General features: G+C 52.6%; 5 protein-coding genes across 5 annotated transcripts; 2 read left to right on the top strand and 3 right to left on the bottom strand.

Moving 5' to 3' along the window:
• Positions 1–71: 71 nt before the first annotated feature.
• Positions 72–525, top strand: CC1G_11379 (hypothetical protein; the record flags this gene model as incomplete). The annotated part of the gene is made up of 3 exons (XM_001841164.1): positions 72–150; positions 204–433; positions 499–525. 3 exons carry the CDS (start codon positions 72–74, stop codon positions 523–525), a joined length of 336 nt encoding a protein of 111 aa, XP_001841216.1.
• A 133-nt stretch (positions 526–658) lies between these two features.
• CC1G_11380 (proteasome subunit iota) lies at positions 659–1,929 on the bottom strand (the record flags this gene model as incomplete). Its single annotated transcript, XM_001841165.2, has 7 exons — positions 659–881; positions 942–1,159; positions 1,261–1,416; positions 1,534–1,615; positions 1,669–1,763; positions 1,814–1,857; positions 1,907–1,929. 7 exons carry the CDS (start codon positions 1,927–1,929, stop codon positions 708–710), a joined length of 792 nt encoding a protein of 263 aa, XP_001841217.1. The 3' UTR covers positions 659–707.
• Positions 1,930–2,108: 179 nt separating this feature from the next.
• On the top strand, positions 2,109–7,149 carry CC1G_11381 (DNA-directed RNA polymerase III largest subunit; the record flags this gene model as incomplete). The annotated part of the gene is made up of 16 exons (XM_001841166.1): positions 2,109–2,146; positions 2,199–2,331; positions 2,382–2,531; positions 2,582–2,947; positions 2,996–3,211; positions 3,265–3,744; positions 3,803–4,490; positions 4,545–4,829; positions 4,884–5,666; positions 5,719–5,966; positions 6,025–6,111; positions 6,167–6,235; positions 6,291–6,525; positions 6,595–6,767; positions 6,824–7,011; positions 7,077–7,149. The coding sequence occupies 16 exons, from the start codon at positions 2,109–2,111 to the stop codon at positions 7,147–7,149; spliced, it is 4,212 nt and encodes a 1,403-aa protein (XP_001841218.1).
• Positions 7,150–7,410: 261 nt separating this feature from the next.
• CC1G_11382 (hypothetical protein) lies at positions 7,411–10,698 on the bottom strand (the record flags this gene model as incomplete). The annotated part of the gene is made up of 3 exons (XM_001841167.1): positions 7,411–10,501; positions 10,552–10,563; positions 10,628–10,698. The coding sequence occupies 3 exons, from the start codon at positions 10,696–10,698 to the stop codon at positions 7,411–7,413; spliced, it is 3,174 nt and encodes a 1,057-aa protein (XP_001841219.1).
• A 657-nt stretch (positions 10,699–11,355) lies between these two features.
• CC1G_14572 (hypothetical protein) lies at positions 11,356–12,290 on the bottom strand (the record flags this gene model as incomplete). The annotated part of the gene is made up of 5 exons (XM_002911094.1): positions 11,356–11,589; positions 11,652–11,679; positions 11,940–12,093; positions 12,172–12,194; positions 12,253–12,290. 5 exons carry the CDS (start codon positions 12,288–12,290, stop codon positions 11,356–11,358), a joined length of 477 nt encoding a protein of 158 aa, XP_002911140.1.
• Between the last annotated feature and the right edge of the window lie 245 nt (positions 12,291–12,535).

Raw genomic sequence — 12,535 nt, 5'->3', positions numbered from 1 at the left:
TGCTTCACCCCGCTTTCCTCCAGAAATCCCAAATCCCAAACCATCCATTCACGCTCGACTATCAAACAACCATGAAGCCTTCACCAACGCTCTTCGCCCAACTCCGCAAACCTTCAATTCACTTTATCGGAAAACGCTCCTTACCTTCCAGTTCGTATACACAAGTTCCAATAAATATGTAACTAACTAACCAACCCATACAGCGCGACACGCCGCACAACCACACCCATACGCTCCTCCCGAGTTCCAACGAGTATTCACTCCTGCTCCTCAAGGCTCCAGCGCCAGCACCTCAAGTTCCCCAAGCTCATCATCGCCGTCGTCAGGATCCGACAGTGACGTCCCCGTGTACACCCACTTCTGGGAGGCACCGTCCAAGTACTGGAAGTCCCGAGTTAACACCCTCGAGGATAGAGAAATGGACGCTATCATGGTGCGTTCACTTCATCCTGGCTGTTTTGTGCAGTCAACTAATAGAGGCACTTGCGTGTGTTTTAGAGCGGAGGAGCTTCATCAACTTGGTAGAAACAACCATCACTATGAACGAACTGTGTCGACTAGAAAGAACCAACATATTTACCTATAATTTAACTTAATTAATCTCCCTCAAGGGGTGCCTCAAGGCCCTGTCCTCATCGATGCTCAAACGAAATTCGAAAAGGGAACTCGAAGACACGAGGTATATTACAACAAGAATTGATACAGTTCTAATCCTTCTCAGCATACGCCAGCAAATGCCTCTCGACCTCAGCCTCGTCCATAGTCCTCCACAACCCTCTAGTCTTCTCAGGCTCATCCTCACTACTCGACACAATCCCAATCTCAATCTCCCCGGGCTTATAATCCGTAGCATGCACAACCGACATCGCCTCAATCGCCATCTACAAAACACCCAAGTCGTCAATCTCAAACAGCGACAACATAACATCAAAACTACGCACCTCAATAACCTGATCCCTCTGCAACCTCCTGCCCGCCTCACCCGCATCCTCACCTCCCCTCCCACCCTCCAACTTCTTCCACTTCTTCTCCAAATGATTCATAGCCTCTTGTTGCTTCTGTCCCGCAGCAGTCGCATGGAAGCCCACAAAGTACCCCGCAGGGTCCAACTTGAAAACTTGAGGTCCGAATTCGGGATCGATGCCAATCAGGATCATGGCTGTAGGTACAAATGTAGTGCAGCGTTTGCGAGGATGATGAATAGGCATGGACAGAACGACCTGAGCCCAGTGAGGTCAAAGCTGAACTGAGAACACGCACCAATTCCCAAAGGCCTCATAGCAGCACGCTGGGTATAGACCTGATTGATATTCGCAATCCTCCTAGCAAGGGCGTCGGGCGTAATCTCGTATCCAAACTTGTATCTGAACTCGGCTGCTTCAGAGCGTGCGCGTAGGACTTGGGCTCGTGCGTCGGCTGTTTTCATCGGATGTCGAGTTTCGTTTATCGCGTCGACATATCGTAGTCAAAGAGCGGAATGAATAAGTAAGAACGTCAGCTCTCAGTTCCCAATATAAGGTAAAGCGGACGCACCAATCAGCCCAGTAACAACACACCCAATCGTAGGGGTAATACTGAACAAATGAGTAACAGTAGATGCATCGAGGAGCTTGTCCTATATCCCAAACACAATCAGGATTCGTTCTACACGAAAAGGGTAGAACGCACAGGGATCTTCTTCTGGGTAATCACCACCGCGGTATCCTTTCCACGGACAGAGATCGAGGTATGCGCGCTCCCAGAGATAGCCTTGAACGCATATTCTGTTCCTTCATTAGCATCGCACGTCTCCAAAGCCACTAAACGCACTCACCGACTTGATATAACCGTCCCTCAGGCGAGAAGACCGTCAGGTACCTATTCTCTATCAGTTCCCTCTCTTATCAGTATACCAGAAACCCCGTACCTATCATAAGACGTCCGCGACATTTGGATTGTGGTATAAGCAACAATAATTGGCGCGACGCAGCTCTCGACGACGCGCAAGTCTCCAGTGATCACGGGGACCCAAGATCCAGACGGATCAAACTCGGGCCGATACCGACGAGTCAAGATTGATTATGCGCGCCTGTTGATTCTTGACTTGAATCGCCCATGTCCAAGCAGCCATGAAGGAGGCCGTTTCTCACCAGGCGCCTAAAGTAATGTACGAAATACCTACACAACCAGATATCTCAACCTCTAACTGGAATTTACAGCAAAAAGCTCCAATTCAGCCTTCTAAATGCCCAAGATACGGTAAAAATATCAGAGTTTGAGGTCACGCACCGAGATCTCTACACTCCTACAGAACGGCTACCCGTAAAACATGGTGTCCTCGACAGGCGTCTGGTGAGTAAACCAGCTTTCATATAAACAACTTTGGCTGATAAAAACACCAGGGAACAACAGAAAAAAGCGCGTTCTGCGAAACCTGTGGTCAATCGTCCGTAAACTGCGTGGGGCACTACGCCTATATCAAACTATGCGTCCCAGTCTTCCACATCGGTTACTTTAAACACACAATCGGAATCCTCCAGTCAATATGCAAGGTATTCACCACCCTAGTCCTCATATACACCCCAACTAAATCCAACTATAGTCCTGCGCACGCGTCCTGCTCGAAGAACCAGATAGGCGCACCTACCTCAAACGCTTCCGCCGCCCCAACCTCGAAAACATCCACCGCCAAGCACTCTTCAAAGCCGTAAACTCCATGGCCCGCAAAGTCGTCTACTGCCCCTACTGCTCCGCAACAAACGGCGCAGTCAAAACAGCAGGCGCACTCAAAATCATCCACGACAAATTCCGCGCAAAGAAAACAGCCGACGAACTCGAAAAGTGGAAGAAGACATTTGTCGCGGCTGTCGAGGCTCAGAAAGAGCTGGGGATGTATTTGAACAAGGCGGTGGTGGAGGATCTGAACCCTCTAAAGGTTCTGGATTTGTTCCGGAGGATATCAGACGAAGTGTGTAACCTCTTGTTCTTCCAACATCGCATGCTAAAGGGGTACTAGGACTGCGAACTCCTCGGTCTTCGACCAGAATGGGGAAGACCAGAACAATTCATCTGGCAATACCTCTCCGTCCCACCTGTCTGCATCCGTCCCTCAGTAGCCCAAGACGGCGCATCCAACGAAGACGACATCACAGTCAAACTCACAGAAATTGTCTTCACCAACGCTCTCATCAAACAAGGCCTCAGCAAAGGTGCACCTACACCTCAATTCATGGTACGCACACATCCCTCCTGCAGAGCACCTTTAGATCCTCATTCGCATGCCAGGAACAATGGGAATTCCTCCAACTCTCCGTAGCAATGTACATCAACTCCGAACTCCCAGGTGTACCCTCCCAAATGGGCCAAAAGCCCATCCGCGGCTTCGTCCAGCGCCTAAAAGGCAAGCAAGGCCGTTTCCGAGGAAACCTCTCCGGAAAACGAGTAGACTTCTCCGGTCGAACCGTCATCTCTCCAGACCCCAACCTCCGCATCGACGAAGTAGCCGTTCCAGAGCGGGTAGCGAAGATCCTAACCTACCCTGAACGAGTCACCATGCACAACATCGAGACGCTCCGACAGGCTATTCGGAATGGACCTGACGTCCACCCAGGAGCCAACTACGTCGCGCGAGGAGAAACCAAGAAATTTCTCAAGTTTGGAAACAGGCAAGCTATCGCAGACAATCTCGCAATCGGGGACATAGTCGAGAGGCACGTCATCGACGGCGACATCGTCCTCTTCAACCGTCAACCCAGTCTCCACAAAGTGAGTTCCCATTTTCCATCAACTCCCCTAAATCCCTCTAACAAAACACCCTTCTTAGCTCTCCATCATGTGTCACCGCGCCAAAATCCGACCATGGCGAACCTTCCGTCTAAACGAATGTGTCTGCGGACCCTACAACGCAGATTTCGACGGAGACGAAATGAACCTGCACGTCCCCCAAACCGAAGAAGCCCGCACAGAAGCCCTCGAACTCATGTCCGTCAAACACAACCTCGTCACTCCCCGAAACGGCGAACCCGTCATCTCTGCCATCCAGGATTTCATCACCGCCTCCTTCCTCATCTCCCGCAAAGACCGATTCTTCGACAGACGAGAGTTTACGCAGATATGCTGCTACCTCGGTGACGCAGATCTACATATCGACATCCCTCCACCGACGATTTGGAAACCAGTCCAGCTATGGACAGGAAAACAGATCTTCAACGTCCTGATGAGACCCAACAAACAATCCAAGATCTTCATCAACGTCGAATCGAAATGCCAGAAATGGGAGGAAGCTAAGCCGCAGAACTTCCCTCCCAGGATAACGCTCCAACCAGACTTGTCACCTAACGACGGATGGCTAGTCGTGGTGAACAGCGAGATCATGTGTGGTGTGATGGATAAGGCTACGGTCGGTAGCGGGAAGAAGAAATCGATATTCGGTGTTATTCTCCGTGACTATGGACCACATGAAGCAGCTATCGCCATGGGTCGTCTAGCCAAACTATGCGCTCGATACCTAGGTACGACCCTCCCACCTTCTACCTTGCCCATTCCAACAACTCATTCTTGTCCAGCCAACTATGGTTTCTCGCTCGGAATCAACGACGTCATCCCCGGTCCCGTTCTCTCCTCTCAAAAGGACGTTCTCGTCGAGAAAGCCTACGCAGACTGCGAAGACCTCATCGCCCTCGCCAAAAAGGGTAAACTCGAGAACAAGCCCGGTTGTAACCAGGAACAAACCCTCGAAGCTATGATCTCTTCCGTCCTCTCCAAAGTCCGAGAAGAGGTCGGTCAAATCTGTATGAAAGAGTTGAGCAGACATAATGCACCACTTATCATGGCTACCTGTGGTTCCAAAGGTGCGTGTTTCTTCACGAAGAGGTGGTTGCCCAAATGCTAACTGTGGTGCGCAGGTTCCGTTATCAACGTCTCCCAGATGGTTGCCTGTGTCGGTCAACAAATTATCGCAGGCCACCGTGTCCCCAACGGCTTCCAAGACCGCTCCCTCCCTCACTTCCCCAAGAAATCCAAAACACCCCCGTCCAAAGGTTTCGTCCGCAACTCCTTCTACTCGGGCCTCGTCGCCACCGAATTCCTCTTCCACGCCATCTCAGGACGAGAAGGTCTAGTCGACACAGCCGTCAAAACCGCCGAAACAGGCTACATGCAGCGGCGTCTCATGAAAGCCCTCGAGGATCTCACAACGCAATACGACCTCTCCGTGCGCAACTCCACCGGCGGCGTCGTGCAATTCCAATACGGAGACGACGGCCTGGACCCCGCGTGTCTCGAAGGCGACGCCCAGCCCCTCGACATGGACCGTTCCTGGCGACACGCCCAAGCCCGCAGCAACCGCAAGACCCGCGGCCTCCTCCCCTTTGAAATCATCCAAATCGTCGAAACCACCCTCGCCTCCCCCCGCTTCACCCAGTCCTGCCTCCCCGCCTACTGCGACGCCGTCCGCGACTTCATCGTCAAGAAGGTGGCGAGCCGTGTGGCGAGTGTGCGCGCTAAGCATGATATGTTTGATGCGCTGGAGAAGCCGGAGGAGTGGGATGAGGAGATGGACTTGACTTTGGGAGCGAGCGAGGCGTGTAAGAGGGTGGTGGATAATAAAGCGAAGGTGACGGAGAGCCATCTTAGGATCTTTTTGGATATCTGTTGGGAGAGATATGTTAAAGCTCGGATTGAACCTGGTGCGTACATTTCCCTGTTAACCCCCTACCTCTGTACTAATCCACGCCCCAGGCTCAACGGTGGGAGCTGTCGGCGCACAATCCATCGGTGAACCCGGTACCCAGATGACGCTCAAAACCTTCCACTTTGCCGGTGTCGCATCCATGAACGTCACCCTCGGTGTCCCTCGTATCAAAGAAATTATCAACGCCGCCAAAGCTATCAGCACACCCATTATCAGTTGTAAGCTCGTCACACCCGATAGCGAGCCCTCGGCGCGTATTGTCAAGGGCCGGTTGGAGAAGACTTTGCTGGGAGATGTACGCTTGTCCTTTTTGGTCTGCGATGATTTGAGATGCTAATTATTATTGCGAATAGGTTGTCAGTGTTTTGGAAGAAGCTTGGGCTCCGGATTATACCTACATCGGTATTATCGTCGATGTCGATGCTATCCAGAAGCTCCAGGTGCGTTTTCGTCTCATTATTTATTCCATGCATAGTCTAACGCGGCAGTTTTCAGCTCGAGTTGACACTGGACGACATCAAATGGGCCATCGTCGCGGCAAAGAAACTCAAGATCAAACAAGAGGTACGGGAACCCCACTCTTCACATTCATTTTCGTCAAGCTGACCCTCTCACTTAGTCTATCACCATCATTCCCCGCAAGAACCGTCTCCGCATCTACGTCGACGGCGAAGACAAGTTCTACCGCATCCGTGAATTGCGGCGAGGTCTGGCAGACGTCGTCGTCAAAGGCCTTCCAACGATCCAACGTGCTATCATCAACATCAAAGACAAGGACGATGACCGGGGGAAGAAAGGCGACAAGGAGCTCCTCGTCGAAGGGTACGGCCTGCAGAAGTGCATGATCACAGAAGGTGCGTTCGACTCCTATCCACCACTCGTTCAAAGACGGTCCCGGAACGTGGACTGATGGCTGTTCACAGGTGTCGTCGGAGAGTTCACAACCTCGAACCATGTCATCGAAGTAGCCCAAGTTTTGGGTATCGAAGCGGCTCGAAGGACGATCATCAACGAAATCCAGTATACAATGAAGTCGCACGACATGAATATCGATCCTCGACACGTCATGTTGCTGGGAGATGTCATGACTTACAAGGTGAGTCCCTCAATAGCTAGCCACGGACCCGCTATCTAATCATACTCGACGTATAGGGTGAAGTATTGGGTATTACGCGATTCGGTGTGGCCAAGATGAAGGATAGCGTGCTCATGTTGGCCTCCTTCGAGAAGACCACCGATCATCTGTTCGATGCATCAGCATACGGCAAGACGGATAGCATCGCTGGTGTGTCAGAGAGTATTATCATGGGTAATCCTGCAGCGATGTGTGGTACCTCCATGTACGTTTCCTCCATTCCTTTCTGGAGCCATCAAGGTGCTGACTGGTTTGTCTCCTCTTCGATAGGCCCGCCCTACTCTCGACAACACCGGTCGTGAAGAAACCGAGGAAACTCGTTTTCGAAAGTGCATTCACATGATTCGCCATGCTATTCGTTATGGGTTACGATTGTATCACGAGCTTTCTATTTCATATTTATCCGCTGTCTTTTCGTTTTTGGCTCGCATTGCGCATTCAAAATCCGTGTATTCTAGCTAGAGCTGTGCGTGTATGTGTTTGTCAAAGTAGTCGGTAGTTCAAGTTCGTCCGTGGGGTATAGAAGGAATACAACAAATCAAAAAAGAGGATCGCCCTAGTGTACATCAAAAAGCCGTAAGTTGTACAGAGTCCCAACTTCAACCTAGATATACGAAAGACTATTCGCTAGCGCCGTATCCATCGGCGAGAACACAGATTCATACGCGGTTGTCGTAACGTACTGGTCACCCGAAACAAGGGAAGCAGCGTTCCTGAGCCCTTGCATCTCGAAGAGGTTGGATAGGTGGTTCGCTTGGAGAGCGGCATATGCGTCCATCACGCCGGCTTCAGTTGCGTTTCCGCCCCCTGCTCCAGAGAGAAGTTGGGATAGACCTGAACTTTGACCTTCACCAGCCGCTCCGGCTCCGCCTCCTAGAAGCAGCTGGGAGAAAGCAGAAGAAAGTCCCGACGTGTCTTCCCCTCCACCCAGGAGCGGAGACAAGGCAGAGGATACTCCTTCGCCTTCTCCGCCACCACCCAAGAGTTGCGACAAAGAAGACGCTTCTTCATTCCCTCCGGCTTGACCACCCCCAAGAAGCGAAGAGACCAAATTCCCAAGTCCTGCCGATTGTTGTTGACCTACACCACCCCCAAGCAGTCCACTCAAAATAGCGTTGGCGGCATCCTGGCCCTGCTGAAGCGCGGCGTCTGTGATCGATTGCGCCGTTGCATCCGCTTGTTGTGCAATCGACTGGGCAAGTGTGTCTGTTTGCTGACTTTGGGCCGCCAGCTGATGCTGAAGCTGGGCGTTGAATAGGTCAGATCCTGCTTGCATTTGTTGGGCGGCGATATTCTGGAAGTCGATTTGCTGCTGGGCAGGGGCATTCAGAGCCCGAGACGCTTGAAGTTGCGCCATAAGCTGTTCCTGATGCTGCTGCTGCGCCGCCTGTCGTTCCTGAAGCTGTTGCAACAATTGCTGCTGCTGCAGAGCCTGTTGTTCTTGGAGCTGTCTAAGGAGTTGTTGCTTCTCTTGCTCTTGTCGCTGTTGTTGCTCGAGGAGCTGAGCGACGAGTTGCTGGAGGTCTTGGTGAGACTGTCCTGAGAAGGCATCGCCCGAGGGGGCAGGGTCGGAGTCAGAAGGCGCCGGAGCAGATGGCTGGCCCTGTGGCCCTTCCTGGGGAGCAAACGCAGGGGGAGGTGAGGTTGGAGTCGCAGAAGGAGATTGCAATGGCTGTTCAAGTTGATTAAACGGAGGAGGACTCGAGGGAGCGTTGGACTGGTCTGGAGGTGCTGTATTGGAATACAAAGGCAGGGCTTGGCCGTTCACGCCCGCCACTTGCGTAGCTGGAGGAGAACCAAGCGCCTGTTGGCCACTTGCAAGGGGTGGAGGAGGAGGCACATTCCAAAGACCCGGCTGCGATAGTATCTGGGGCGCTTGCGCTTGGCCGGTCGCTTGTGTTGGTAGCGCATTCGATTGATGATTCGCTCCGGCCGGAAGACTAGACGTACCGGTCGTCTGAGCTTGCAATGTCAACTGCGACGCCTGGCCCTGTTGCTGCAGTTGAATCCGCTTCAACATGGCATGAGCTTGCAACGCCTGAACCTGCCCAATCAAGACCTGATACTGTGCAGCCTGTCCTGGCTTTTTCTGTTGCTGCTGCAACAATGCATTTATCACCCCCTGATAGTCCGCGTTCACATCCCCTTGCAGCACGGCTTGCAGCTTGGAGTCCTCGAGTACTCCCTGGCCCGTTCGGGGATCGACCAGGGCGGTTGTTAATGCACTGACGAACTCGACACCGAGGGCGAGCCTATTCAAAGTGGCAGACGCTGCCTTCTTTGTTGCTTTCCCGAGAGCCTTAGAGGCCTGCTTGATAGCTCGCGCTGTGGACTGGGCGGAGAGTTGAACCGCTTGGGACTGGTTTTGCTGAGCAGTGAGTTGGGCAAGTTGTTTTGCTTGAAGGGGCGTGAATGTGGGTACTGAGGCGGGAATGATCTGAGAAATGTGTTTCGGAGGAGGAATGGGCGGTCGGGAAGTGAAAGGTTGGTCCAGTTGCGGCCCTGGGTTGGGTTGCAGCGGGCTAGGGCTAAGTGCGGCTTGTGGTCCTACTCCCACACCTGGAAGTTGCCTGTACATGAGAGAATGGATGCTCATATTCCCTGTGGCGTTTGGCTGGGCCAGCGTGCTTGCCGGCGGCGGGGCCGGCTTGGGTGGGAGAGGAGGCGGAAGGGGGTTAGAGACAGCGGGAATGGGCTTGGGGGCAGCGACCTGAGTCAGAAAGCTGGACGTAGCACTTCCCATTGGCTGAGTTGAAGGCTGTTGTAAAGTGGTAACGATGTGGGGGACCGATGGACCCCCAGAGCTTTGTGTGTTGGCCACGCTCCCAGCAAGGGAAACTGTACTGTACATCGAAGTTCGCCTCGTGTGAGCTTGAGAAGGGTCGGTCTTTGGAGGAGGGGTGGGATTGGGAGGCAGCGTTTGAGCTCGAGCTGCGAGGAGGCGTGCAGCCGTCATTTGGGGGGTTTGGGGTTGCCCATGCTCGTACGGAGCTTTTGGACCGGTGAGATACTCAACCGATATTGCACCGTTCTGAACCATTTGCGGTGCTCCTCCCTCGAGTAAGCTACCCGATCTGGACTGTACCCCAGCGACTACCGAGTTTCTGTTCATGGTAGTAAGGATAGGTGCTTGGTTCATGTTCGAGGGAACCGCAGGGAGGGCTCGGCCGCCCAAGGTCGTCGGTCGCTGGGTAGGAGCAACGCCTCCCCCGCCCAAGATCGCGGGGTTTCGGATTAGGGGGTCGCTAAAACCCGTGTCCTTCTGAGCCGCGCTGGCGTAGAGGAGTTGAGCAGCAGAGAGTTTGCTGTGGGCGGGTGCCGGTGAGGATGGAGATGAAGGTAGACTAGGTGATGCGGGTGAAGCGCGTGCGCCAGGGGGAGGGGCTGCAGCGGGGGTAAATGACGTCGAAGGCGAAGGGGACATGGCAGGTGGGGAGGCCGGAGATGCAATGGGCATGTAGGCAGGCGAAGCCTCCGCTTTAATTGAATCAAATGGAGGGGGCGCAGGAGGCGTAGAAGGTGAATTAGACGCGGCAGGCGGGGAGGCTTGAGGAATCGGTGTGTAGGGGGGCGTAGGTTCCGCTTCAATGGAGGATGTGCATGCATTCTGGACGGGCGGTGGCCCTTTCGGACTATCTCCTGCAGGATGCGTCAAACTGATCTTTGGAGGCATCACATTGGTTTGTACGTAGTACCTGAAGGACATTAGCAAACTAGGAACGAAAGCGGGGGAGGTCAAACCTACCAGATCTTCTGCCTGCAGATAATTCACGCAAACCGTCAGAACACTTCATAACGTGCTACTGAAAGATAGGACGCACGATGCATCATAATGCTGGAACCAACCTTCAGGCAATGGCCTGCTGTCTGGGTTTACGGGTTGGGGCTCCATAGTCCAAAGTGGAAGGTGTTCAATGAGCGGGGGGCTGTTGGCGGGGGAGGGAAATCACCCTCGCACCGCAGTGTCCATAAGTGTCCCTTGTTATCCAACAAACCGGAATTTGGCGGAAAGATGGGAACCAAAGGCCAGGCACCGAGGGCTTATGTGATGCTCCATCCTAAGTATCTATCGCTTGTAAGTCCTGGAGATGTCCCTATCAGTATTTGACGTACAGCCCGGTTACCCTGAATTTATTGTCCTCCCCGGCATAATCGACGGGCTTTTCCCGTGGTTAATTGACCAGCTAGGTCTCTGAGCCCGTCGATGGTCGCTTGAAGGGGGTTTTCCGTTGGTCATGAGATTCCGGCAGTTGTCAAAGACCCTGAGGCCCTGAGGAGAGGCACCAAAACAAGAAGAGAAAGAAATGGTTAGACGCCCAATTATAGTGTCCGATGTCAGAGTGACAGAGTGTTTGCGTGCCGTTGATGGCCGTTGTGAAAACGTTGATTGGTTGGAAGTTTCAGAGCAAGGTTCAATTCGCGCGAGAGGCCTGATTTTACACCAGCAAGTAGCCCGGGAAGTCATTAGTCGTCAGTGCAAAGCCCGTAGATTGTCTATGGACTACCGTATTTCGACATAAATCACTCCTGCATGCGGCCCGAGCTCCCACTATGCCTTCCAATAGCTCTTCGAATCTCCAAGTCCCCCGTAATCAGCCCTCTCTTCCACCTCCACGTTCACAGATATCCCTGTCTCCAGTTCCGCTCTTCTATTGAAGATAATGGGTCGAAGTGGAATAGGCCGGCCTGGCGAGTGTTCAACCGCAGGGTCATTTGAGTCGATCATCGGCCTCTGCATTTTCCTACGAGCGGTACTGTGCAGATTGATGACCAGTCTGGCTGCCTATAAAGAACATTATATATGTTTCTCTGCCGGGAGGAAGGGTTCACGAGTGAAGGACTTACGACGCAAGAAAAGCTAACGTGAAGCCAGCTATGCAGTCGTCAGCGTCCAGCCTCAGTAGTTAAATGGCGAGACCCACGGTGCAACGATCCGATGATACATCCCCTCCTTATAAAACACATTCATCGTCAAAATGGAGGTCGTCACTATACGTGGGCGAGAATCATTCAATGTCGTCTCTCGTTTTAAATCAAGAAGGCAGTCTCACCAAGGATCCTAGCCAAACGCGCCAATTGTTCAGAGAACTGCAAACCTACTTTCAGGATTTAAGGATTGAATTTCACACTTACAGAAAGAAAAACAGCGCTCCATCGCGGACTATAATCAGGAAAAGTGGCGAAAGACTCGAGACCTTCTCAGTTATTGCATGGTCGCGCCCTGCCTTCCCATAATGATCACGCAAGGCCTGGCGGAATCTTGCCAATGTGAGCACGAAAAACAGCACTGTACAGAGGTTAGAACGTCCATGTTAGCATATGAGAAGCCTGTCAAGCCCATGGTAGGTATTGGTGCGGATCTCACGTGCAATAGCGATCGATGGAACCCTGTGTGCACTGCGTGAGGACCTCGTGAGACGGTGATGGTGTAAGAGAGCATCAATACCATGCAAAAAGCGTATTCTTGACGGCGCTAGCTGGCATTCGGGCGAGGCATCCAGTGAATTGGGGAATTGATATGACAAAGACCAGTGGAAGTGAAATGCTCGTGGCTGCCCAGGCAGCATAAAACTCCATCTGATAACCAAATCGTCGAGGCAGAGCTTGCAGAGGACAGACATATATGACCTACCGCAAAGGCACCTATGGGTCATCAACAAAGGTAGTGTTAAGCGTTTAATTCAACCCATCGGACAACAAAAAACCTTACAAGAGCAAGCCAAGATGGT

The sequence above is a fragment of the Coprinopsis cinerea genome, assembly GCF_000182895.1.
Source record: "Coprinopsis cinerea okayama7#130 chromosome 5 map unlocalized cont3.5, whole genome shotgun sequence".
Taxonomy (NCBI): domain Eukaryota; kingdom Fungi; phylum Basidiomycota; class Agaricomycetes; order Agaricales; family Psathyrellaceae; genus Coprinopsis; species Coprinopsis cinerea.
This window is presented reverse-complemented; position numbering and strand designations above follow the sequence as displayed.